Genomic DNA, 27,949 nt, shown 5'->3' on the forward strand with positions numbered 1-27,949 from the left:
GAACGACAGCATTAGCTTGTTTACTATCAGGTCAGTCCGAGATGCGCAGCACTTGAGAACTTTCGAAGAATTCGTACAAGCGCTCACGATTCGAAGCACATACGCGTTCGTTGTACTACGCTCGCTTTATAAAATTTCGACCACGTGGGTGGAGCAGCATGCTAGAGAGAACATGGAGTGAATAATAAAAATGACGAATAGGCCACAGCTGGTCGCAAGGAACGTGCAAAGCGTTTCGAAATCCCTGTCATTAGCGTGATAGCCGCGACCGCATCAGCAGCCGCAGCAGCGAGGCTACTCCAGGCGGCACGTAGCACGTGCAGGTCTCGTGCAAAAACCATTTGGCACCATACACAGCAAAAATAAAAGAATGGAGGGGAAGGGCGGAGGGGTGGAAGCCTCCTTCGTGCTGTGCAGTATTCCAGCAGGCATCCATCGCCTCGAAGGTTCTTCCCAGCCACGGTGGCTAGTACGTTCTCCACACCACCACGAAGACCGTTTAAAGCGCGCGCTAGCGAACCACCTAAGCGCATTCGTGATAGCGCAGTTCCTCGGTCGAGGATTCTGAATAGGCGCGCGCGTGCTCGCATCGAATTCGTCCGTGGGCGGCACCACGCATGGGCCATTTGCATTTGAGATGAACAAATATAAAAAACAAGACACCCTCTCTCTTTTTCGGGCTCCCTCCGTGAGAAGATTATGCATACGTGTACACGCCGAGGACTTCCGGGTCGTGACCACAAATAAAACGGTCCAAGGGGAGAAACAAGGTGTCTTTCTTATCCTTTTCTCTCTTACCCTCTTCCGTTTTTTCAAGAAACTCTCGGTACCACCGTTACCGACAGAATGAATCGGGAATGGAAGGAATATGTACCGTGTATGCCCGGTACCACTTTCAGCTCGCGCGCCGAATACGGTGATTGGTTTCGCAATAACTCGGTTTCTGCTCGCCTCATAAAAGGTGCGTGCACGGTTTGGCATCGTATTCTGTTTTGCAACCCACACGTAGCCAGAAGAGAGTATAGGAGAGAGACGCCTCACGGCGATTTCCGCAACGTGCGTTAAAGCCACGCGGACATCCCTCGGTAGGTTTTGGAAGACGGGGCATCAGAAGGCCCTGGGTTTCGGTACAGAACGCCCCGTCTGGAGGGCGTATCGTTCGTTGGCCATTAGTTTTGTTTTTCTTTGTTTGTGTGCCGCCGTCGTCTCGGAGACGTAATTTTCAATCTAAGCGGTGTTACGCAACCCTGGAAAATGAGGCGCTCATTATACGGAAGCGTCGGGTTGGAGCATACGCCCTTTCTTGCTTTCACTCTCGTCGTGTGGTTTTTTTTCTTCCTTTCTGCTTTTTAAGTTTTCTGTGTTTCGCTCGCCAGGTAGAGGTGCAGTAATTGATGGGCGGCGACGCGTTTCTCGAGGAGGTCCGCTTTGCATTCGAGGTATTCTCTCTTCCTCTCCGTTGCCGAGTTAGTGAAGCTCAGACGAGTCAATCTGTCGTCTAGTGCCTGTGTGGTGGAAGCAAATGACAGGTTCTCAGTGTGGACAAATTATCTTGTCCGGTTGCGTTTTTAGCCGGAAAAGTAAGGCAGAACACTTCCGAAATACGTACTCAGGAGCTATGACGTCAAATGGAGCAATACACCGTGAACAAAGTCGTCGCCTGACTTTAACACATGAGGATTGCGCTTTCAGATTAAAACTAAAGGATGAAATTAACTGTGTCAAGGCAGAAGCTCTTGAAAGTTGGTACAACGTTGTAAGGATGTTGTGTGTCGTTTTTCTCATTCGTCACGTATTTTGCACTGGTTTACATTTCTTTAAAGGATGAAAATAAGACATGCATGTATTTTCGTTTTTTTTTTCACATATTTCGAGCTTTACTTTGTTTTTTCATGCAGGTAAATTTTAAAATGAGTTGATTCTTTTTTCAACGTGAATCACCGAAACGTCCTCAGCCCCCACGGCTCCCCAGCCTTTTCCTTTCTGGGTGCTACAGACCCTGAAAAGGACGCACCGCAACGTCTTGCGATTCGCGGAAACGCGGGCTGCTGCTAGCTCTCTTTAGATACGAGCACCGCACCACGCTCGCGAGCGAGCCAACAAACGCCTCGCACATGTGTAGTGCACGGCGCGGCACGCGGAATAAAAAAATAAAAAAAATAGAGATACATAAGCCGTCCCTGCCGGCACCCACGCCAGCGTCTGAAGCCCGGGCGTCTCGAGATACGGTCTGGCTTTCTTCTTTCTTGCGCGACAAAGCTACCTACCTGCCTTTCCTCAGTAGTGCCGTCGTTCGAGAACTAGGCAAGAAAAATCGCAACAAAAATTTGAAAAAAAAAATGTAACGCATAACGAACCAGGACCACGTGCGACCTAGTCCGACACCAACGCATGCCACGGCTCTGGAGGATAGGCGAGCGTGTAAAAGCCGCACAGCAAGTCCTTGTCAGTGCTACGGCGGAGTCAAAGCCCACGCTGGAGATGCAGATTAACATTATTGTTATTATTACCCTCGAGCCCACGGTGTGCTAGAGGGAGGCAGGCAAGGTTCGTGGTGATTCAAAGACCCGAGCGGGAAGTGCTGCTGAATATGCGACAGGCCTCGATGCTCTACAATCAATCCGACACGCCTTTCGTCGTTCCATAAATGAAATGGCCCACACACGATTTTCTCGGAGCGTAGTCGAGACAGTTCCAGTTCTGTGAAAGTGTCGAGGTTGTGGGACGAGCGGCAGAGAAGCTGGGGGCGGGTGACAGGCTATTAAGGCTAAGCGATCACTCAAGTTTTTAAACAGAGCTGACATCTCGCAGCACCAGCTTTTTGTGAGCTACGAACTACCTGCTGTAAATAAGAGTGTCAATGCATTTCCCTGTAATAAACCAATAGAAAGAAATTTAAACAAAAATAAACAAATAAAATCTCTTTTAGCCTGATTTCGAGGGGAACCTGTCGCGTTGCGCAAGCAGATATTGTACCTCGACGGCGATAGCTGGACATAAGACCAGTGCAGCTCACTTCTATCTTTAAGCAATAAAACAGAATTGTTATCGTTTTGGACTTGACTTCGCTTCAGAAGCGCAGTTTATGAATGAATGATTAAATGTCGGTTCTTTCAGTGGCGATTTTTTCTACAGATGTCTTCATGCTCTGTTGCATGCCAGTGTCGAAGTCCTCTTCACTTACGACCAAGTTTATACTTCATAATTATATACAGCGGATTCTATAGCACTCGCGGAGTGTACACTGCACAGCAAGGCCTCCGCTAATGATATTCAGTGCCCCTTCCGAGCCTGGCCGCCCAATCTAATTATTTCTCGCGGTCATATTTGAAAACTTGATTTTCGGCATGATCTGGCAGCGATCACTGTTTCTTGATATCCAATCTGTATTTTTAAAAGAAAATCAGTCACATATTTCCCACATTACATGACCCACGAAATTTCTCTGGCTCTATACTTGAATTGACCTCGGATATCATCCACTCCAATTTGTTCTCCAATCCACGATTTTTCTTTTTGTATCTCAGTGTTACCCTATAGTTATTTTCCTTTTATTAGCACACCCTGTAGCGCTAAATTTAATTTCAAGCCTTTTTAATAATTTACAAATTTCGGTCACATAGGCAAGTTCTGGCAGGATACATCGCTTTTTATACTTCCGAGAGACATGCGTCAACTTACATCATAGCGAGAAAGTGTCTGCCAGGTGCACTCTAGCCGATTCTTATTATGCAGTTCATTTCTCCTTCATTTTCTCGAACCTCTAACACCAGCCTCTTCGTCACACCATTTCACTTCTTTCGCTGAAACGCTCACATTAAATCTTCTCCATGCGTAATATATCCCGGCGGTGATGGGGAGAAAGCCGTAGGAACCGCCCCGGTAACGAGCCGGCTAGATGCCGACAGTGATTCTTGGAATCGCGTTTCGAAACAAGCCGCCCGACGAGTCTCGGCACCGCACCAGACTAGAGGAAGAAGCTTGCGCGAGCAAACGTATCTTGCAAGGCGGCAGCAGTGAACTTGAAATGGCGATTGTGCATTTTTTTTTCGGCCGTGACGTTGTATGTCCATAGGGCTAGCCAGCCAATACGGGCTACCTGTCCAGGAGGGGCGAGCTATCGTAGATGCCCTTTATACGGCTCTTTTCTGGTTTGGTGAGGGGGGGGGGGGGGGGGAGGCACCAGACGAGTGTCCTTGATTCCTCAAACACTCACGGTCGGCGAGCTCACGGAGAGCGCACCCACGAGGAAGACGCATTTATCAAACACTTTTGTCTCGCGTGCTCACCATTTGTCAAACTAACTCGTTGTCTTGCTTCCAAGGACTTGCCTCGCGGCAAGGTTGCTGCTCAAGATTTCCCAGATGGCGCGAAGCATAACCGCAGGCATCTAGAGAACGTAATGTGCTGTACAGAACGCTTTGGCTCTATTAAGCAATAGGGGATAGTTGTGCACGACAGGGAAGAGGAACCTGATTTCTACCACGCAGTACAAAAATAGTATGAATTCAGGTCTACTGCTAAACTCAAAATTCACCTGTCATAAAAATGATAAAGCCTATTTTCAGTTTATATCCTACTCTCGCGCTTCGAACGCTAATCGTATAATTTGCGGCTTTCACGGACATAGTAGCTCTAGGTTTGATTCGTTCATCATTCTTTTTCACATTCGTTTTCACAAATTTTGATAGAAACGTTTGACGTTTGAAGATATTTTGAGACACCATCCACTTAAGCCTAACCGCAATTTCCCTATCGAATGCCTAGGGAACGTACTGATACCCTTATCAGGCACTACTACGATCACTAACTGGCATCTGCCGCATTTGGAAGCGAGAGAAAAAGGGCGGAGGGTTACTAAATATCCATTTCTAATTCAAATTCTTGAGAATAAAATACTCCTCAAAAATGGCATAGCACGCCATAAACGTAAAAAATAATATGGCTGTGAAAAATAAAATTCCTATTACAATGCTTGCAATTATTCACACCCGTAAGCATTGCTCCACGTGAAATCATAGTTTAGTTTCTCTGCGGGCAGGTATTATATAAAGGACAACGTCGACTATATGAGAAGAAAAAAGAGCACTTCAAAAACATCAGCGCCCACTTTCCGGATTCTTGATGAAGCGGGACTGGATGACAATAAAAAGAAAACATTGAATGCGTGAGCAGAAAAACATCATGAATGCTTACGACAAATTAACGAAAAAGAAAACAAACAACACAAACAGTACATTTGCATCTCCTTAGGCGCGTAGAGTTACCCGCCACGGTGGCTCAGTGGTTAGAGCGCTCGGCTACTGATCCGGAGTACCCGGGTTCGAACCCAACCGCGGCGGCTGCGTTTTTATAGAGGCAAAACGCTAAGGCGCCCGTGTGCTGGGCGATGTCAGTGCACGTTAAAGGTCCCCAGGTGGTCGAAATTATTCCGGAGCCCTCCACTACGGCACCTCTTCCTTCCTTTCTTCTTTCACTCCCTCCTTTATCCCTTCCCTTACGGCGCGGTTCAGGTGTCCAACGATATATGAGACAGATACTGCGCCATTTCCTTTCCCCCAAAACCAATTATTATTATTATTATTATTATTATTATTATTATTATTATTATTATTATTATTATTATTATTATTATTAGGAGCGTAGAGTTAGAAGAACCTGAACGTAACATGCTTTGGAGCTTTGTCCCGCGAGTTTCTGCGCCGAGGAAAACAGCCAACGGAGGCACGTTGCGTAAAGCAATCGTTAAGGCTTTAGAAACGACGTACAAGTAATTCAACAGACATCACACGTCTTATTTGATTCTTTATTTAAGCATACGAACATCTCGAAGAAGTTTAGTGGTGACTACTTTGGCATGTTTCACACCTAGAAGAAAGTGTGCCGCTTTACGAGCCGCTTACGAGGCTGGAATCACCTTCAACTTACTGCCAGCGATAAAGCAGAGCATGAGCGACCGTCAATGCATATCATCTATTTTAAATTGTGTTCAAATTCATCAGCACAGCTTACTTGTAAAAATAAAAAAGATAAAAAGTTCTAGAGCACATGCTCACGATATCGTGTGCATGCGCCATTTTTCACGAGTAATGAACAATGATGAGGAAAAGTTTCGCTCCGCGTTTGGCATCAGGAAAAAGAGAACCTAGTACGTAGAGGTGCCCTTGAAAGTCGTTGCGACAAACTGGCTTTTAGCTTCTTTTCTGTTTACTTCTCGCCCCTCTTAACTTGGAGCCAAAGTCGAGCTGATCCTCGACGCAAGCGCAAACTTCGGCGCACGAGGGTCGAGTAAAGTTAGCAAAGCAAGGCTACGTCAGCGATCGCGAAGAGGTAGAGGCTCTTCAGATGCTTTTTGCGTTTAGATTGGGTAACGTCCACGTCATAGCGTGGTTGCAGAAGCTCCGGCCTGCATTTTCTCAGGAAGTGATAAATCAATTATTACGTTACTAAACTATGCTCTCATCTATGCGTGAACATCGTTTCTGATGACTCCGTGTGCATTAGGCTGCTGAGGATGAACAGCGTATGTCGGGATCTTAGCACGCGCGATTTCTTTTTAACTTTGCCTACATCAAAATGAAAGCATCGCACTTTCGTACGCAACCTGCGCCTTTGTGCTCAGCGAAACAGCCTAGCAGCGGCTGCTTCAACTCGGCGAGTATTTTCTCAATCCTAGGAAATCTTAAGGCTTTGTGGTCTAGATCAGTTACCAGTGATCAAAATTTCGTTTGGCTATATTCTCGCGGAAAGCCAAATTGCAAAAACACGTCGGTCCTCTTCTTGATTTTCTCTCGATGGCGTACCGTAAAAGAAGCAACTAACGAAAACTGCTATTATTTTTCTCCAGGACTTTTTTTAATGCACAATAATAATTCTTGTTTAAATGCGCCTGCTGTGCAGAGAGTTTTTCAGTGACACAACATAGACTCAAACATGAGATAGCGCCTCCTGAGTCTTAACGCAGCAGTGTTATAAGAGTTCTAGCAAATAATGCAAAGGTGGCCATTTGGGTCGAGCAGCGTCGGATTCTTTTAAATAACAGCACAGAAAGGGAGGAAAGGTGTAAGAAAGATACATTCACTGACTCTACTCTCGCCTAAAAAAAAAGAAATGGACAGCATATATGCTCTGACTCGACTTTAAACCCGAAGAATCAACACAGATGCAGTGTGGGCATAGTCACTGACTTGCCTTCTGTGCACCTACCCAGAAAAAAAAAATGCATATTGGCCCCAAACTCCAACAGACTGCTTTGATCAGTTATACGCCATCTTTGTGGTGGTTTTTACAGGCAGTGAGAATGTCTCCACAGGAAGAGAATAAAGCCCTTTGCTGCAGTTTGTTGTTGCAGATATAAGCCCCCGATGAATACCTTGCTCGCTGCGTGAAATTGCCACTTACCACAAAATAACGGTTCTTCCTGCATTGTCTAGATGCTTTACATTGACAAAGTTCAGATTACCAAGCACCGAACACAAAGAGAGCGAATACAAACATATTAAGGCGAGGCTAGGAGTCAATTATCAGCTGTGTTTGAGCCTTGCGCCCCACAGAACCTTCTAGAAGCGGGACGGGAGGAAGGGGGGGGGGGGTGCTCGTAGGAAGCAATCGGTAAATGTTCGCGTCTAGCGAGACAGTGGCGACGGCAATGCTGGCGTCCTTTGCAGAACACCCACGGACCTGACAAATGTGGGCGCGCGAGAGGCAAAAAAACTAAATAAGTGGGTCGATGACGCGTCCGCGTTCGTAGGCCAGCGCTGACGTGAACCGGCGCGTTTCGCCGAGCTTTTAATGTCTCTCCATGTTGCTACTCTCCTGTCTTATTAATTAAATCTACCAAATTTGGCTGCGTTCTTCCGGTGAATTATGGTCCATCTTACCACAAAAAAAGGAGTCAGGCCATCGATTTTGGCTAGTTGGCTTACTCCGATCAAAAAAGTAAACCGGCGCAATAGGTCGAGGTGATTGAGCATGTGTGCGGCCACGTTCTAGTTCATTACACTTTGATTTTGATAAATTTAAAATTTCATTAATTATTCATCTCTACTTTGGTTTCTTTATTCTCTCAGCTTGTAGTGGTTTCACATCAATATGCAGTTAGATTTACTGCTTCAAAACGCGCAGAAGACCCGGTGGCTGACTGTCAGAACATTTGTTTTATTATTCTTTTCTAGGTTCTTCCTTTATTGATTATCTTGCCCAGCATATGGAGCGGAATTCAGTTCACTCTGCAAGCGCCGCTTTTCTATGTGTTTTCCAACCGAATCTTTTCTTCCGGGGTAGGGGCAGCGACATGCACGGATTGTTTCCTTGAAAACAACTGTTGCAGACACTTGAGGCTCGTAAATAATCAATCCAGCACTTTGCCGGCGCTAAAATGATCCGGAGGGAGTGGCTGACCTCTTCCTACCCCCTCCCATTTCCCGACGCCCTCCTGTACCACCTTCCACGAATGGCTTTACGGACCGTGGTCAGTGGGGGGTCACCAAGGTCACCTAGCGGTTCCCAACGACCGTTCTCGGCGCGGTAGGTACAGCAACTGGCGTACCCTCGCGCAGTGTCTCTCCGGACCACGATTAAACGTGAGTCTTCGCGGGCCCCTCTCACGCCTCTCTGCATGATATTATCGTCGTGACGACGCTGGTCCCCCCTCCCCCATCCCTTTCCGCTAGGGGGCGTTTCCTTCGATGGCGCGGAGCCAAAGGATTGCTCCGTACAAGGTGACGAGTTGCTGAGCCAATGCATGGCTCATTTGTCGGCACTTGCGTGTGTCCGCTCGCTAGTGCTAGGACTATTTTAGCACATCGAAGGAGAAAGGGTGAGAGAGTACATTTGTGAAAGGGCAGTGAAGCCCCGGGGTAGCCAATCCTGTTTAAAAAAATGAGGGTACTAGGAATAAGGAAAAAGGCGTTCATTACTAGTCACATGACAGTGATATTTGCTGTTGTGGTTGGTTGCTATAAAAAGCACAGTGCTCCCTGAAAGAGAAGTTGGCATTCTCTGTGTTGCAGAACTGTCTAAGATTGTAAAAAGAACAAGAAAAAAAAACATGAGGAATGGTTTCGTTGGCACGGGAAATTTTTGATAAAGCTCAATCTAGATCAATAATGATTGCTAAACTGCCGCTCCCTTCTGGTTGTATTTTGCGGTGTTAGTGGCAAGAACATGTTATCGCTAAGTGTACAAAATTCTTGTTGTTATGCAAAAACATCATTGCGGCTGCAGCATTTTCAGCTTGTGCACTTTATATGATAGTAGAAAACATCTGTTTCCTTCGACTTAGGAACACCTGATGCTTCATATTTGAGGAGAAGTTTATTCCTTGTGGAAATATTCTTGATTCGCGCATTGGGGCATTCCCCACCCCCTTATTGGTGCATATATGATTGCAGCTCTTTTGCTAACGTGTTTACAGTCGATGCAAGAGAGAGAGAGAGGTGGGGGAATCGCGCGACCAGTGCACATGCGCAGGGCGGGTTTCACAATTTTTGTTAAAGGGGCCGACAACTGACTAAAACGCGTCGTCCGATTAATGTAGAAATGAAAACATCTTGCTTGTTTCTGCAAGAAATAATTAGGAACTGCAATTACTTCGAAGCGAGGATGTAAAAATTTAATTTGTGGTGAGTTATGGTTATACTTGAAAATTGCTTACGTTCTCTACAAACATTCTTTAGATACACAGAAACACTCCTTTTGCAGCGCCGATGAAGTTCTTTCAGCTTTTTTCGCTAGATGGTGACACAGTTTTTCGTTTCTTGGATGACTCTGTAACTGTGGCCCACTGAAACATTCGTCGACGGGGCGTGCGCCACTACGCAGCAACAGCTTTAGAGCTGGAAAGTGAAATAGACACTACTCTGCACTAAAAATAAAAATATTCGTAACAGTTTTGGTGATGAGATTTATATTGGTTCTTGGTGCATCTGTTTTGCCTGCATGTAATCGCCCTCATGATCGCTCATTATAGTCTCCAGCATCTGGATGCGCAAAAAACGGGCGCATCCACTGATCGAAAAATTCTCGGCAAAACTATTTATAGCATTTATAACATAGCTGTAGTGCAATAGGGCACCTTAGAAAATTAGGCAGTATGTAGAAAGAGCAGGTTGTCTGTTGCGCCGGAAAAAAATAGTCGAGCATGAAATTCAGTTGCCGGACCTTTTACTCACGGCAGTAGCAACAGCGCCATCTACAGCTGCAGTGAGTCCCCAAAAAAAGTAGTTTTCCAATTCTCTCCGAAGAGTCCGTCCAAGTGCGCGCCCCGATGAACTGGAGCAATATCGCAGTTCTCAGCCGGCATCGCTTTGAGTGCAATCTTGTTCAATGGTAGTTTAATCTTTATTCGTTGATATTTTTATTGACCATATAATTCGCCTGTTTGTTACTCTTTTGTGTGAATTTGCCCAATTAATCTCTTGCACGTCCTTTAACTGCAGTGGTATCTTACTAGCGATCTCGCGAAGTGCTAGAAGCCTACAGTATGACCAGTCCCCGTTTAATAAGGCGAAAAATTGGGCCTCTTATCTTAAGCAGATATTTTCACTGCGCTACACATTCACAAAGAGGACAGCGACAAAGAAACACAGGACACAAAGCCGGACGTTGCTCGGGTCTTATCTCTTTCTTATTTCATCGTGATGTGGTTTGTCAACATAGCGCTGTGCAAAAAATCAACAGTCCTCAATATTTGAGCCCAGTGGGTGCACGAGGTATGTTTTGCAAACACCACATAATTGGGGAGCTGCGGGCCCGCCGACTTCCGAACGACAGGCCAAGAGCGGATTATAACAGAAAGAAAACATCAGCCGCTCTCACACTGACCCACATCCACGGCGGCTGTGACCTTCCCTGTCCGAGAGTGCACCTGTTGCGCGGTGCGTGGATAGCATAAGCGCCCTCAACTACTTGGGCACCGCCGTCTCCGGAAAGGAGGTTTCCTCCCATTCCCTGGTCGGCAGTGGGGGCCAGATTGAGGACTCGTCCGTCGGCGCAGCCGGTACGTTTGGTGCTGTGTTGCCCCACAGCCCTTCTCGTCTAGACGTCGGCTGTTCTTCATCAGTGTGACGCGTGTGCAAGGTCGCAGAACGAACGCGCTGGTCGCTGTCTGGTTTCATGCTGCCCACTGAACTCACCGCTGTGAGACCTACTACACGAGCCAAATTAATAGTGACCAGGAAAATTCATATACACAGCAGGTCGATGAGGTATTAACGAAGACATAGAAATATAGGCTTGATCAACTATGACTTCCAGAGATTGGTGAAAGTTCTTAGCTTCTATCAACAATCTCCAAAGTACGTTTGTCCTCCTGTGTTCAGGCATGTTTATTTGGTGTATCTACTAATGTTCTTATATTCGCCTTCTTTTTCTTTAACACATTTTTGAGACAGGCTCACACAGTACACGGCTGTCCTGTAGGGAAATAGAGACACGCAGCCTTCTGGAGGTTAACAGGTCCACTGCTCTTGCCTGTGAGCGCTTGAGTACATATTGCGGCGCCGCCATAGGACGCCTGCTAAGTCACAATGGAACACATTTGGTTCGTCTTTGACGTTGTCGCTACATCGTGGCGCCGAACAACTGCTACCAAAAAAAAAAAAACTGTGGGCATAGTTAAAAATTGAAAATTGGTAGTTGGGGAATGGAAATGGCGCAGTATCTGTTTCACATATCGGTGGACACCTGAACCGCGCCGTAAGGGAAGGGATAAAGTAGGGACTGAGAGAAGAAAGGAAAAAAAATAGGTGCCGTAGTAGAGGGCTCCGGAACAATTTCGACCAACTGGGGATCTTTAACGTTTGGGGATCTTTAACGTTTAACTGGAGATCTTTTGCGTTTCTCCTCCGTCTAAACGCGGCCGCCGCGATCAGTTTCCAGCCCTGGTACTCCGGATCCGTAGCCGAGAGCACTAACTACTGAGCCACAGCGGCGAGTGGGCATAGTTTGCTAATAAATAAATAGCGTCGTTCTTCAGGCCACAAGTTCAACCTTCGTGCAATTCGACACACAACGCGATGCAATAGCACTAGGTCTACCTCTGTTTTCCTTACTTAGGTGTAGCTTCCGGAGATTTTGTTGTGTACCGTGTAATACGGCCCGTAGACATGAGGAGTTTCTGGCCCCCACAGTGCAGTCGTGATCTTTCGGGAGAGCTCTAACACGTCGTAACTATGTTATTTGACCGTACCTTTTCTTATTGCTAAGTCAATGCATATCGTTCATATTTAGTATGCCTGCATAACATGTTACGCCTGCCGCCAGCTTAAGCTTTTCAGACCTCCCGCCGGCGCTGATCAATACCTTCTCAATCGAACAGACGTTGGAACAGGAAATGCGAAGTGAATGACAAGATTCATCTATACAACAATCGGAAATGTTGTTTCCACGTGTCTGCTTTCCTATCTAATGCCTGATGACAGCCTCCTCTCGGGTTGGAGTGTGCGGGAAGTGCAACTTTATTGACGCTCTGCGGGAGCTGAACCACAATCACTGACCACGTTAAAATATCGTGCGTTATGTAGCTTTCATACAGCCATTGGTGAATGCTTGCACATGTTCCTATTAGACGCTCCTACCGATTGCAAGATGTACTTGGTGCATGCGAGACCGATTTATTGAGCACAGAATGCTCTGTGAAGAACCACATGTGAGCTGGTCTTCAATGAGGCAGAGTGGATTAGCTGCTTCCTGCATTCAATATCAGTCATGAAGAATGCTTTGTATGCTTGTGTTTCAGTTTAAAAAAATAAAAGTTTAAAGATCCATAAGTTATTAAGTACACAAACTTAAAGATGTTTTCTTCACTAACGAATCTCATCGCCAGTATCGGCAAAAGCGAATGTTGCAGCGATGGATATGCTTACCATGTATTCTCTAGAGCAACCGAAAAAAAGAAGTCATGCGTTACACTTAGCAATAAAAATTAAAATTCGTTTTTTACGCGCGGGAATCACAAAATCTCAGGAATTTATTTTCATTTTCATTTCCCGGAGCGATCGCCGCAGAATGCACGGTAGGAGTGCTTTCCTACTAAAAAGTGGCCCCGCTGCGACTTAAAGGACAAGTGTGCGCATGCGGTGTGCATAATAAAACCGACGTGGGAAAATGACTGCCTCGATAGCAGCCCCCCCACAGACAAATACGCTTCACAAGCTGCCTTAGCAAGCTAGCCAAGGAAGTTGGAAGAATTGACAGCAATATAAAAAAAGCCTATCTTTCGGACTCGAGGTGAGCACCATACCGTGAGCCTTGACAACAATTATAACAAGCTAGTCACGTATTGCCTCAATATCCCTTATCTTTGTTTTTACTACGACCCGGTGTGCTTTCTTTCTTATTTTTATGACGCTGGGAAAGCTTTCACGTACGTACTCGGGAAAAGTTTTTTCAATTGGCCAAACGCCATTTTTAATGTTCGCCGGGGTGTCTAGAACGTGGCTGAATTTCTCGTGGTGATGTTGTGCATACAACCGACCTTGGAGGGCGGTTAGTAAGTCAGAGCATGCGTTATATTTGCCCAGTTTGTGTGCCTCCTTTCGAGGAAGTTTGCACTTGGAGTCAAGTAGCCTAAAACGACGTAAAGCCGGCAACAAGACGTCTGGTGTAAATAACCCCCTCAACTCGGTTGCGCAGCTGCCTGTTGCCAGTGTCCGTCAGGTTATATTTCGTGTGATATTTCAAAGCGGCTCCTGTCCCACTAATGCGAAGATCTCTGTCAAAAAGTTAAAGCATCGCGTGCATTACTTTAATACGCGAATCATCCTGTGAATTGATTCCTTCCCTTTTTGCCTCCGAAGTACATGTTGCTCACCGGAATTTCCATGAAAATTGTTAGCAGGTATTTTCTGAACGTTCTGGTAGGCGTATAGAAGGCTATTCCATAACTACAGCGCAACGAACTGGACGTAGAACAAGGCAGGGACACAACACTATGTTGTGTCCCTGCCTGTGTTCTTCTACGTCCCGTTCGTTGCGCTGTAGTTATGGAATATAGAAACCAACTCGCCCAACAGCTTGCCTTGTCAAGGAAGACTATGCTGTGAAAATTCCGTCATCGGGAATTACAATTAGTCGCCGTGCACAGAAACCTTACACAACCAGTAGCCCACTCACATATGGCATCTATTTATCTTCTTTATGTTCATACTTACTGCACTCCGCATTTGGCGTTTTGCTCGACAGTAGCGAGTACTCACTGCGGCAGCGCTGAAAGTATGAAATTATTTCATTAGCCTTGTCCTTGCCTTCACGTCAATTAAGGTATACAAACATAATAATCTCCCGATTCCTAAGTTTGCCTCCCTCTTTTCTTTTACATAGCAAAATAAAAAGCAAACATTTTTTTTGCGATCTCGTCCTGAACGCTTAGTATTTACAGGCCTTCCAGGAGCCGCAGGTGTATAGGAAAATTAAGTAGGAGCGTTAACGTCCAACAGAGGCACTCTGATCAAAGTGTGCATATGTACCACTTTGAACAAAATTTCCTGGATGCGAGTTCTAGGAATAATAATAATTGGTTTTGGGGAAAAGGAAATGGCGCAGTATGTGTCTCATATATCGTTGGACACCTGAACCGCGCCGTAAGAGAAGGGATAAAGTAGGGACTGAAAGAAGAAAGAGGTGCCGTAGTGGAGGGCTCCGGAATAATATCGACAACCTGGGGATCTTTAACGTGCAATGACATCGTACAGCACACGGGCGCGTTAGTAGCCGAGCGCCCTAACCACTGAGCCACCGCGGCGGGTCGCGAGTCCTAGGAAAAACGTCCATTGCAGCTCCTCTTTGCTACTCAGTCCCGTGATATTGTGAAGAGAGAAAGGATCATTTAGGCTTTTAACGCCTTCATACAGTATCAGGCGACTTGGTAGGTACATTGCAATACGAACTCCCCTAGAAGAACGTACGTACGATCAAGGAGATCTGCTTCCCCTTCTTCCAAAGCCACCTCGACAACATTTTGTTCTATCTAGACTGAAGCAGATACCAGGAAAGTTCTCTGTGGGCTTTGCAAATGTTTCGCACTTAATACCTTTTAATCGCATGGGTGAATGAAGCATGGAAAATAACTTTTCCCGCCCGGTGAAGCAAGCCCCAGCAGACTGCGTTGTGCCGTTCATCCGCCGGGCAAATCCAATCTGCGTTCGCATACTGCAGCTTCCACGAGCGGCTTCCGTGTGCACCTTTGTGTTCGACCTCAAACCGGGACACGATTCGCCGGCGGTGGGGCGTGAAGGCCGCGGCGGCAGCATCCACGCTTTGCGTTGACAGTCGGCGGGAGAGAAGACGCAAGGACGTACGCAGGGAGTCCTCCTCTGCGTGATGCTGTATACGCGGTCGCGCTCTAGTACGCTCCGGCGAGGCGCCGATGGCGACGTCTGGCGCCGACGAAACGGAAGTGAAATTTGTTGCGTCACTGTTAATGATGACGCAACGACAAAAGGGGCACGGACTGGAGCTGTGAACCCTGGAAAGAGCCTCTTATATTGTCCATGCCTGGTCAGCGGCGCCAAGACCAAAAAACGATAATAATAATAATAATAATAATAATAATAATAATAATAATAATAATAATAATAATAATAATAATAATAATAATAATAATAATAATAATAATAATAATAATAATAATAATAATAATAATAATAATAATAATAATAATAATAATAATAATATTAATAATAATAATAATATGATAATAATAATAATAATAATTGGTTTTGGGGGAAAGGAAATGGCGCAGTATCTGTCTTATTTATCGGCGAACACCTTAACTGCGCCGTAAGATAAGGGATAAGGGAGGGAGTGAAAGAAAGGAAGAAAGAGGTGGCGTAGTGGAGGGCTCTGGAATAATTTCGACCACCTGGGCATCTCTAACGTGCACTGACATCGCACAGCACACGGGCGCCTTAGCGTTTTTCCTCCATAAAAACGCAGCCGCCGCGGTCGGGTTCGAACCCGGGAACTCCGGATCAGTGGTCGAGCACCCTAACCACTGAGCCACCGCGGCGGGTCAAAGGATGCCGAAAAGTCGCACTTTTCGTCGCGGCTGCGAGCGCCGCTTCACGGCGATCGGCAAAAGTACGTGTGCAGCGATAAATTAGGCGCTCGCCATGAAGAGGCACTCGCAGAGGAATATACCTAAAACCTCGTTCATCGCGTGGTCCATGGCGGCGCGCTTGGTTTTGCCACTGGCCATGATGAGGCGTTCACATCGCAGACAGCCCACTCGCGACAGATAGTGCACGCGAACTACAAAAACGCGCTCATTGGCGCGTAGTGAAATCCTCTCCTGACGTCCTCACACTTGGCCCGCAAGGAGCGCAGCTGGCCTTGATTTTGCTTGCATGGTGGCTTGTGAGCCGATGCCCAGGCGTGGAAAATATAGGAAGTTATGCCCTGGAGCACTAGCAGCTAATGATACTTTTGAAAATACATTTAGAAACCCAGCCTAAGTAATACAGTGGTTACATTTGGTTTGACCCCAAACAACAGACATTCGCGGGAAAGATCTTTGTTCGACCTCAACGCCGATTGTGACTTAGAGCCCGAAGCTTGTCGTTGCATTCTGCGGAATAAAAGTTTTGCAACCTGAAAGAAAAAACTGACAAATATTGTCCGCGAAAAATATGAACGATAAACTTGGATTTATGATGAGCAACCTTTCCGAGAAATCCTTGTTTAAAGAAAGTTGTTCGACTTCTAGCCTAGGGAGAAGCTCGTTGCGTTACGTGTTAGCATAAAGCTTGAACAGGGATTTTGTCGTCGCAGTCTTTCCAGTGCCGTGTACGTCATTGGGAGGGGGAGTGGCGGAGGCGGGGATAAAAACATTTTGACATCGCAAAACAGTAACGAAAGCTTAGCGAATGGTTTCGTCACTCTGGTCACCTGTGTGTGGCCAGTATAGATAAGAAGCGCTTCCACGATGGCGCTCCCTTCTTTGTAATTGTCCACACTATGTCGAGCTGCTAAGAAGACATATATGATTTCTGGGGTGAACTTGCAGCCGCTTTCCATTCAAGTCACTTCAAGCCATTCCTTACAGCCGAACCAGGCTTTCACTGAGGGGGATCAGATTTTTTTTTTGATTTAGCAATAATTTTTTTTGACTGCCGGAAGCGGGTTAGATCACTGTTTTCTTCTCTCTTTAAAAAGTATTTCCTAACTCAAATGTGCATTACACTATATAAAATCAAGTGAGATGTAATTCTTTACAGTATCTGCACACATACGGATTTCCTAACTAAAATGTGCATTACACTAGATGAAATCAAGTGAGATGTAATTCTTTACAGTATCGGCACACATACGGGGGTCCTCAAGTTTGTCTTTCCACTCCTGTTCTCGCAGAGTGAGTTCGTGTCAGGTTACTATGTCCAGCAGCGACCATGGACGCCAACCCAGAGGCGGGGCCCCATCTCGTCGGACTTCAAGACCCCCGGCCCAGGGGCCTTCAGCATCCCGTCCACCATCGGTGAGACAGTGATTGCTGAGAAGGATTACTTTGTCGTGGCTATCTCTGCACGAACTCGGATGCAAGAGAATAAAGATAAAATCTCAAGCACTTTGTCATTGCATTTACTATCAACAGTACTGTCAATATCCTTCAACATGCATCCTTCTATTCAATTTTGTAGGATTTAACTTACTGGAGCGGCACATGGTCTATAATGGTCGCCCTGGTGGAGGGCTCCGGTGTAATTTAGACCACTTCTGGTTCGTTAACGTGTGGCCACAGTGAGCATCGTAGGGGAGCCTTTTTTATTTCACCTTCATCAAAAAACGGTCTCCACGACCGGGATTGCGTCTGAATAGCTTAGGTCCAGCAGCCGAACGCCTAAGCCACTCAGCCGCTGCTGTGTTTGGGCTTATTTTTATTACTAGATGAAACATTGCTCGCAGTTAATAATGCTAGGCAGCAATAATTGTTTCTTTATAGGCTAACTTTTAGAGAGAGTCCTCATCGATATCTCACCCTCCTCGTAGGCGTGACAGGAAGTGATCACATTGCAAGTCCGCGTAAACAACTGTTAGGTTCACATGACTGATTGGTGACAATTAAATTTCATGTTAGGAGCTGGCTTTCATGCGACAATTATTTGTCAGTAGATCACATAACTATGACTCCATTACACGTACTTGACCTTTATCACCCGCTTCCGCAGCATGTCCACTTTAACACCTGATGTGAAAACTGGAATCACAATTCGAGAATGCGCCTAGAGTTCTTATCATATGAGACTTTGGGCGTGTCCAACCACTAGTAGCATTGAGTTAAAACTAGATTTCTAAAGCCTGGGTTTCTTCGTGACACCTGACGAAATTCACTTTTAGCGAATAATTTTGAGTGAACTATTTCTTATAATTACAGAGAGTCGATGAATTATTGCCTTTTGGTTATATTGTCTGTTGCTAGGGGCACCCGTTCATGAGAACATTTTGATAAAAGAGCGCACGGCAGTGCCAGGTTTTATTAGACTTAGCGCTCCATTTTCTCAGGCGGCTCAAGGTAGGTAGCGTGACTAAGCGACATTTCTAGCACGCCATAATGAAGACGATTTGATGAAACAGCGTTCTCTCTACATATGCTCGAGTAAGTCCGCAGATTTGTGTTTCTGTCTGCCATTATTTAAAGAACTCAGAAAGTTTTTATGCAAATGCTTCATCGCATGCAACTAATATTAATTTTACTTATTCAACTGTACTCCAAATCTCATGGGGGAAATATGCCTGAAAGATACTTGATGAACGCCAAAGCTATGTGAAAAATTCCACCAAAAGCTCGAAGACCATAGAAAAAGGATATGCACTTACCAGACAGTATTAACGTTACGCCTGTAGAACAAGCAGCAAAAACCGATAGCTATGATTAACAAGTTGTCAACTAAGTGCTGGAGTTCCAGGAATATAATATGAGGGCATGTTAAGTATTATCTGGCTATAAGACATGACAGGAAACTAGCTATAGATAAAAAAAAATCGCACGAATTTTTATTTAGAGCCCATAACTTAGGCCGCTAGGTATAACCCAGAGATAGTACAATACAAATGAAACGCGATTATCACAACTACCAGCTGGCGTGCCGCACAAACTAAGCGGCCCACAATCATTTCTCCCCTGCTATATCTACCGCCTGGAAAACAGCAAAGGTTTGCATTTCAGTTATTTTTTTATTCATATATTATTTACTTGTTTGTCTGTATAAGAATTATATTATGAAGATATGTCTATTTGTTGTTTAGTTTTAATTTATTTCCCACTTATTGCCTATACTTCGTGCCCATGAGCAGCAGCAGCTTTAGTTACGGTGCACAAACGCGCACAACTTGCAGATACAAGGGAAGCTTGAATGCATCAAGAGAGGATGTGGGGACAATCAGAAGGTGTCTAGAGATGTGTAAAATAAGAGAGGAGGCGTTCTTTTCTGCAAGATGAGAAATCTTCGAGGTTCCACTTAATGAGGATTTTCCAGTGCTCATAGTGAAGCCGGCGCCAAAGGTACCTGTCAAGCTTATCATACTCATACACCACATAATGCAGCAGAGCTTCCAGATGCTTCCAATACGTACGTCCGGAGTTGCTTGTACCATAGTTTCGTCTCACCTTCTTAGCATGAAGGAGTGAATAACTGAGGAAAAGTACGGTAAATGTACCGAGTGAGTGCTTATGTTTTGTTGCTGTTGCAGCCTCAGTTGGAGTTGTTATAGTTTTGTCAGCCTTGCCTTTTTTTCTTAGTCGTTCGATGCAGCTTTCCTCGTGATAACATGACAAACCAGTAATGCACCCGTCCGTTACTGCTTATTGATGGTTAAAGGTCATTGTGTTTGTTGTCATGCTTGTTAGTTTTCTTTATCGTGTCTGATTCGACACATTCCACCTTTCTCGAACCATTTCTTAACTTAGCACAAATGACCTGTGCTTTAACCAGTGCTTCCCTACTGTATGCAGCCCGCAGAATTCTTTAAAGCTCCCGTTTCTCATCAATATGTATATATTTTTTTCAGGAGAAAAGACAAGCACTAACGTTACTAAAGGGCAGAAGGCACCCGCCTACACTTTCGGCACCAAGTAAGTGAAATCCTCTTGTTTCGGTGCTTACCGCTAGAAAACAGGGGCGAAGTCAATGTACACGCATAGGGGCAAGGCTATTTGCACATCCGTAGATATAGACAGCTCTCTTTTAGCCAATATATGCCCTTCGCAGCCTTCTGCGAAAATAGGTATTGTCAAGTGTCTGTACGTTTTTATTACGCTAGTAATTATTCTCCGTAGTGATGTGCTGATGTTATAATTTTTTATGGGTTTTAACCTCCCAATGTGACTCAGGCTATGATGAAGGCCTTAGTTCAAGGCTCTGGATTATGTCGACCATCTGGGGTTTCATCGAAATGCGGCCGCTTGGGCCGGGATCGAACTGGCGTCTTTGGGGTCAGCAGCCGAGAACAATAAACAGTGAGCCACCGTGGCGGCTTGCATGTTTAAGAGACCCCTTTAAGAAATTTGAAGTCGACTTCACTTGAATGTGTGTTACTAATGTCGGAACAGCACAATTGAAAAACCTAATAGAATAGCCTCAATTCACATGTTTTGACTAGCGGAGCGCGCTCACATAGTTCCCGTGACAACACTAGGCGCGCATGTAAAGAGGTAATTAAATCAAGAGTTGGACGAAAACTCGTCTGGTCGGGTTGAATCATAAAACGTGACATTGAAGACACCGACCACAACAAAGAGAAGAACACACAAAAGACGTTTCGGCTCCCATACGGGCTCCCAAAGATTTGGCAGCCGAAACTTCTTTTGTGTATTCTTTTCTTTGAAGTGGTCGGCGTACTCAATGTCACGTTTAATGTAAAGCGGTAACGTGCCAGTTCTGCACCTTATCCTCGTTTCACTGATGGCTAATGGCTTCATGATTTAGGCCAAGTACAAAGTGTGAAAGTGAACATTGTACATTCTTAAAGTGCTCCAAACCATGTGCCTGCTTAAGAATGGGCTGGAGACGTTTTCTCTACAAAATTTATCGCTGCAGTCGTTGGAGGTCATTCTTTGCATGCAGTTCATCATGTCCCAGTGTGTTCCCTGCTCTTGGCATTTCGCTGTGTGTACTATACGCGCCAATGCGACGCAGGACGGAGGAGAAGCGGGACCTTTTTGTGCCGGGTCCTGGAACGTACAACATCGCGGGACTCTCCGAGAAGGGCAAGGAGACCGTGGCCGCGCCCACGATATCGCCCAAGCTGCGCGACCCGGAGGGATTCAAGACGCCCGCACCGGGTGCCTACAACCCGGAGAAGGCCGAAACGTGCGTGCTAAGCGCCGCGCCAATGTACACCTTCGGCGCTAAGATCAAGGACCCGAAGCCGGCCGACATACCCGGTAAGTGAGCAGCCCTCTCTTACCGCAAAGACCGATCTATTAAACACTCATCTCCGGCTCTGCCACAAATCCTTTGGCGAAATTTATATGTCGTCCGTCAGACGCTGAAGGTAGAGCAAATATCTCGGACAGAATCGCTGAGGCGGCGGTCCTCAGGGACAAAGAGAAGAAAGCACTGACAAAACGCGTTTTGTCCGTGCTTTCTTCTGTTTGTCCCTCGCGGATGTCCTCACATCAGAGGACTCGTTTTGTCTGCGCCTCGGTTGTCGGCAGTACGCTGAAGATGTGCTTTTATGCAGTGCCTTTAGAGGAAAGAAGGTTTTTGTCATTTATGGAGACGACGGCGCTGAAAAGGGAGGCGAAAGCAATCGTTCAGCAGTCGTCGTGTGCCCATAATAAAATGGAACACATGAATTACTCCCATCCAACTATGTGCCATAATAAAAAAAAGCAATGCCCGGGTCAACTGAGCCGGAACAGCAAACGAGATTACAGCCGCTGGCACACAAAATTGACTGGCGTTCCGTAGGCCCGGGCAAAGGGAAAGTAAGTAAGAGAAATAAGAAAATTTTCGCACAATTTCTTATCCATCATTGCCGAGATTTTTAAAGTTCGCTTTTCAAAACTAGCTACTCTGGTTTCTTTTAACGATGCCAAGGAGGGAACAATTCACAGTTTATGCACTGAACTGCGCAGCAAAGGTTCAACCGCGTGTCATGCGATGACAGCGTTATTAAATGTAACAGGGACGCGCGCTTTGAACACTAGGGGTATTTGAAATTTGTGCGAATTATTAACTACGAACCCTGAAGCCTCCTGCTAGTAACAGCGTTGCGCCGAAGCATTCATTATGTGTGATATTTTGCGTAACACTTCACCTTATAATCTGCAATGGCGAAAATCGATTGAGAGTAATACCTCCCTTTTGGAAACCGAAGTGTGAGCGTCTGCCTGTTGTTGGTCACCACTGCCGATAACACTATCCTTTGTGAGGCCAAATGTGTCACACCTCTTTAAAAATTTAATAACTATGTTTAAAACTATATTGGCGTGTAGAAAATTGAGATTACTACAGTAGCACCTTGCACATTACATCACACATGACAGTCTTTGGCGGGAGAAGAATCGAATCTCGTGTCGGTTCGTACAAACTTGCTTAATTTGTGTTTGTTTCAGCTACCCTCAATGTGGAATGTTTATAGGGAGCAATGGTTTCTCTCCCTATTTGATATGTAATCTATTTCGTTTTGGACGAATGCTGCGTCATTTGACCGCCCTGCGTTGTAAAGGGACTCTGCGCACCTCGTGCCCAGATATTTTATCCACCTTTTAAACGGAGCTCCAAAAACACGTGCTGTTGGACAGGAGAAAGAGCGCCACCCGACCGACCGTGCCCGTCTTTTTTCATTTGAAGAAAGCGCAGTGTCGTGCCGCAAAGCTCCACGTTCAATACCTTGATGCCAGCTGACGTCACACCTGCTCCAAATTGAGGGATGCCCTGAAGAGTAGCGGTTTGGGAAACAACTGTCTCCAGTCATACACAACAGAAACTGATAATCAGTTTCTGTATTCTATGGCTGGCATCAAATCCACGACATGATTTTAGAAACTGAGAACAAGTTCCTGCCATCCATGGTGTTAATTTTTGAAAAAAAAACTGAGAATTATTTTCTGCACATCAGAAAGAATATCGAATGGTCACTCTTGGGCCATCACGGTCAGTGCACAATGTGTTTCAAGCATGATACCTCCATGTTTGAAGGTCTCACCTGTGCTGCACACGGCTTTACATGCTGAAAACCTTATGCGGTTTTTAGAAATATATATGGCGACTCCGTTTGACGAGTTCACAACGAGAGATAAGGCGTGGTGATTTGAATGCAGATATGTTGGAACACAAGCGGTGTTTTTATTTTTTGGTTGTTTACCCACGTTTGTTTTACTGACCTATCCTCGCTGAAATGGAAACGATTTCTGGAGGAACAAGGGTCAGGGTAGTTTCGCCCAGCTCATGATGTTAGGTGCCCTCCAAACCCAACAACATGAGCGTGCAATGGTTCACAGACGCTCTGAGTTAGGCAACGTAAACAGTCTGGGCCTTCTTTCAGAGGCCGATCATCCAAGCCAAGAAGAAACTCACCGCCGCCCGCTGCTCGTGCAAAGGAACAGACGAGCGCCCCGCTACTCCTTCGGCCTCAAACTTAAGAGCCTCTTCCGCCCCAACGACAACCCCGGTAAAGGCAGAGGGGAGGAGAGGCACTTGTCTCTCCCTTCGCCAGCACCGTTCTGCACTCGTCGCTTCGCGCACCATGCACCATGTCCTCGTACATTCTGCTCACATTGCTCCTTTCTTTCCACTTCTCTATAGATGTCGAATTGCACGGAATGCACCTTGTGTGGATGAGCATGCCCGCGAAGTTTCCTACTACGTTCGGTTTTTGGCTTTTACTTTTCTCTCCTCTGCTGTGTAGTATGCTGAAGCGTAGTTCATCGGAGGTTGGTACCTCACATTCTTCACTGAGTGCAAGAAAGCTGTCAACAATGCTTGAAGGTTAACATTGATATAACTTCACCAGCGAAAGCACGAGACACCAGGAGAAGTAGAACACAGGACAACGTTGTCAGCGTTGTCCTGTGTTTTTCTTCTTTGTTCTCGCTGGTGAAGTTATGTCTGAAATACACCATCTAGCCCACATGGTTACCTTGTTACAGTTAACATTGATAATACTCGACGACCTATATTCGTGCCTGCCGCGGATATTGTATGATAATCACGGTTATTAACGCGATGAGAAGATGTACTGGTATTTAAACAACGTCTTATGAGTTGTTCTCAATTTTGATGAGAGCAATTTGATTGGTCAAAGAATGCGTCGAAACTTTCCTGACTGAAAACATCCTATCATACTATGCCACACATTGCGCCATGAAGCTGGATATGTAATCGACACATTCAGGAACTGCAAGGAAATAAAAGAGTAAGAAGAGACGTTACTAGCGTTCAACAAACACGTTTATTACGCGGAAACAGAGTATTTCAAATAAGAGTTCCTGCAATTTTCAAAAGAGGCATTTTTTAGTTTAAAAAGCGCCTTTTCCGGCGTTGGACTGTTAGCGGTGTAGTACATCAAAATTCAGCTAAGATGCGCTAACGAGCTGGGTGGTTAGCTGATATTGAATAGTTAATTTCTCATCTATTATTCTTAGGGTCCCTAATTACAGAGAGGCATGTAGCCCACTGAATATTCATATCAGTTTTTACAAGTTAGAAGAAATTTTGGCTGCATCGCTCCAAAATAGATGCGCTTTCGAGGAGCTTGCAGCCAAAGGAACCTCTCCGCTGCCCGTAGCTCATCGTAATAGCCAAGATTTTTTTTCGCCCACAGCGCTAAGTGTAAACGTGTTTCCGAAATTCTAAACTATAATAAGGATATTACTTCCGGTGGGCGACAAGTCTCTCAACAAATAAGGAGCCTAAGAGTAGTAGTTAAAAAGGTAACTATTCAGTGTTAGTTAACCAGCCTGCTAGTTAGCTCTTCTTAGCTTTGTTGTGATGTACTGCATCGCTGATGATGCTATGCCGCAAAAAACCGCTACCGAACTCGAAAACCTTATTTCTAAAAAAGTGGAAAGTCGTAGGTGATACACTTTCTATGTTACTTCCGGGAAAAACCAACTGCACGTTTTTTTTTACACTCCATTAAACACCGCAGCTCCGGGTGTTTACGACATCGACAAGGGAGACGCTGTGGTCTACCCGAAATCGCCTAGCTTCTCGATTCGCCGACGACTTCGCGACCCTAGCCCCGAAGAACTTCCAGGTTTGTTACGGCAGCACTGTCCCGGAACTTTATGCACGTCTTTGTGCAAAACGTCATACGATCTAACGTTGAATGGATTCTAAGAGTCATCAGGACTCTGCGGGGACAATCGATTTTTATTGTTTGTTTTCACCAGCAGGCTTATCTCTTGAAAGCATAGTTTTTTTTTGCTTGCAACCATCTCTAATTAAGAGCGGTGAAACGTTAGACAGGGTGCTCTAGGTTTATATATCGGAATATTCGGTTAACAGTCTGCACTCGGTGCGCAGTCCGCAGGGCGCAATTTGGTTTCAAAGAAAAAAACTAGTTAAAAAACTTCCCCCGCTCTTCCTGCATCCTGTTTATTGCCATCATACAATCATGTGCAACATTTCATGCTGTACTGTTCGATACTCAAAAATAACATCCTGTAGTCTCCCAAGCCGAAAACTTCACATTTTAGAGCGGAATGGCCAGGGGGCTACATAGCGAGTTTGTGGCGCTCGTCTTGCTGATTGCCGTAGAAAGAAGCTTAATCTAGCAGTAAATTTTGAACGGGCCACCAGCTCCAGGCTACAGGTTATAAATGCCGTCTTAAATAAAGCGTAGACCAAGTATGTCCACCACCAAGTAAGCATATGATACATTTTTTGAAATGAAGCCTCCTAATGTACGACTTCAACAGCACTTGCGGAACACGGCTGACGCAAAGAATTCGCATCCCTCTGTATTGCAGCTCCTTGCGACTACCGGCCGGAAAAAGCTGACACCACTGTATATCCGAAATCACCGAGCTACTCAATGCGCCGAAGATACACGAACCGTGAACCAGACATATTCAACTTTCCCGGTCAGTTCGCAAACGTTACACGCTTCGTAAAAGACACCCAAGACGTAAACATAAAAGCCGTTTGTAAGCTTTCATCTATATCACTTTTGTTTTCATGCTCAGCTCCTGGAGACTACGAAACATCCACGGCAGAAGGCATGGTTTTTGCGAGGTCACCAGAGTATGGTATTGCTTCCAAGCTAAAGGAGTCCAAGCAAGATGGACTTGAATTTCCGGGTGTGTGAAGCTTGGAAGTTACTCATTTTTGCGCATTCTGAACACATGCAGAGCGTTGAATGAAAACATAAAAAGTTTTAAAGCCAACGCTTAGGGAAACAGCAGCGCGATTGAAGAATATGCGAGTCTTCATCATGGTCTACCAGTGATCCAGTACTAATCTGCTGCTGAACCAGTGATCTATACAGTTACAAGATGGATAAAAGAAGGGAAACAATCATTGTAGTAGAGATTTGAATAAAATGATGAAGCAAGGAAATACGCAGGTTAATTTTGGGCAGATCAGATGCACCTGCACAGTACAAGTAGAAATCTCTGTCCTCCAGTGCACATAGTTTGATCGTGGCAGGTACGGCGCGAAGGATGCCGACAGGCGAGCACGAAACGGCTGTTGCCTAGGAGTAAGGTGGCGTTAAAAACTTTTTCCCACCAGGTCCTGGTACGTACGTTGGTACAACGAAGTACGACAGCTCTTATGCGAAGCTGCCCGAGTATTCTTTCGGAAGACGTCTAAAAGAACTGAAGAAAGAAGATTTTCCTGGTGCGTGTTAACGTCAGCGTCAGTTATCTAAGCACCGTCGGCACGTTTGGCACTTCGCACCGTCCTTTGCTCATCTGCATGTTTGTCTTCGGCACTCAACCGACTCGCACAAACGCACTGCACTGCAGGAAAAAAGTAAGCTGAACTTAATTGTATGTTCTTTCAGTATTTTGGGCCGAACACGACGGATAGCACTAGCTCTTGAATGTTTTGGTTTCTTTCTAATAACTGCATGGATTAAGGCCGCAAAAAGGGGCTGAATTGGAAGTATTGCCAATTTTCGCGGAACACTGCGCAACTATATACTTTCGAGAGTATGGCAGGGAAGCCAGTATAGCGACACAACTGCGCCTTGTGCGCTATTCATATCCGCATTTCGAGACAACATATGCTAAGTTTATCTGTAAGATGCGTTCCTAAATTAAATGATATTGATTCAATTGTTAGCTTTCCTCATACAAAGTGTGCAAGTATAATGCATATATTGCTAATGCCAAACGTTATGCATAGGCAGTACGTACCGCGGACATCTAAATGGACAGACTGTATCGAGACACTGCCATACTACACTAATGGGGTATTGCTTCAGCCAGAACGTGCGTTTAAGCGATGCACGCTTCGAACCTGCAGCGCCTGGAGCTTACGACATTAGCAAAGCCGAAGGTGCTGTCTACGCAAGATCACAAGAGTACACAATGGCTCACAGACTGAAAGAAACGCCACCAGACTCGGCATATTTTCCCGGTTCGTTCTGTGCGCCTTCTTCCTACCTCACGCGCGCTGCCTCTTACAGTGACTAAAAGCGTAAATATTCAGCTCCAGGAGCTTACGACGCCAGCAAGGCGGACTCGACTGTGTATTCACGATCTCCGGAGTTCAGCCTTGCAACGAGACTCGAACACAAGCCGCCTGAATCGATCGACTTTCCTGGTTCGTTACACCCGACTATCGTGTATTCCTGTCATCCGCCCGTATCGTGTGTTGTAACGCAGAAGCATTCGCAGGCCCTGCGGAATACGACTTACGCAAGGGAAAGTTTGTGGCGGCCTCGATAGCGCCTCAGTACAGCTTCGGCCGAAAAATCAAAGACAAGCCTCCGGATACGCTGAAGTTCCCAGGTGCGTAAAGTGTTTCGCCCTAAGAATTTGTGTTTAGACCATATT

At 45.6% G+C, this 27,949-nt stretch overlaps 1 protein-coding gene across 7 annotated transcripts in view; it reads left to right on the plus strand.

Moving 5' to 3' along the window:
• The window catches only part of LOC144104357 (uncharacterized), a 64,535-nt gene that overhangs the window by 14,818 nt on the left and 21,768 nt on the right, over nucleotides 1-27,949 (plus strand). For all 7 annotated transcript variants that reach the window (XM_077637302.1, XM_077637304.1, XM_077637305.1 and 4 more), the window contains exons 2-12: nucleotides 17,350-17,473; nucleotides 20,005-20,068; nucleotides 21,132-21,379; nucleotides 23,488-23,613; nucleotides 25,093-25,200; nucleotides 25,916-26,029; nucleotides 26,132-26,245; nucleotides 26,679-26,786; nucleotides 27,417-27,530; nucleotides 27,603-27,716; nucleotides 27,791-27,904. In XM_077637302.1, the coding sequence (XP_077493428.1) occupies nucleotides 17,350-17,473; nucleotides 20,005-20,068; nucleotides 21,132-21,379; nucleotides 23,488-23,613; nucleotides 25,093-25,200; nucleotides 25,916-26,029; nucleotides 26,132-26,245; nucleotides 26,679-26,786; nucleotides 27,417-27,530; nucleotides 27,603-27,716; nucleotides 27,791-27,904 (1,348 nt within the window). The remainder of the gene's footprint in view (nucleotides 1-17,349; nucleotides 17,474-20,004; nucleotides 20,069-21,131; nucleotides 21,380-23,487; nucleotides 23,614-25,092; nucleotides 25,201-25,915; nucleotides 26,030-26,131; nucleotides 26,246-26,678; nucleotides 26,787-27,416; nucleotides 27,531-27,602; nucleotides 27,717-27,790; nucleotides 27,905-27,949) is intronic.

The sequence above is a fragment of the Amblyomma americanum genome, chromosome 9 (assembly GCF_052857255.1).
Source record: "Amblyomma americanum isolate KBUSLIRL-KWMA chromosome 9, ASM5285725v1, whole genome shotgun sequence".
Classification (NCBI taxonomy): Eukaryota; Metazoa; Arthropoda; class Arachnida; order Ixodida; family Ixodidae; genus Amblyomma; species Amblyomma americanum.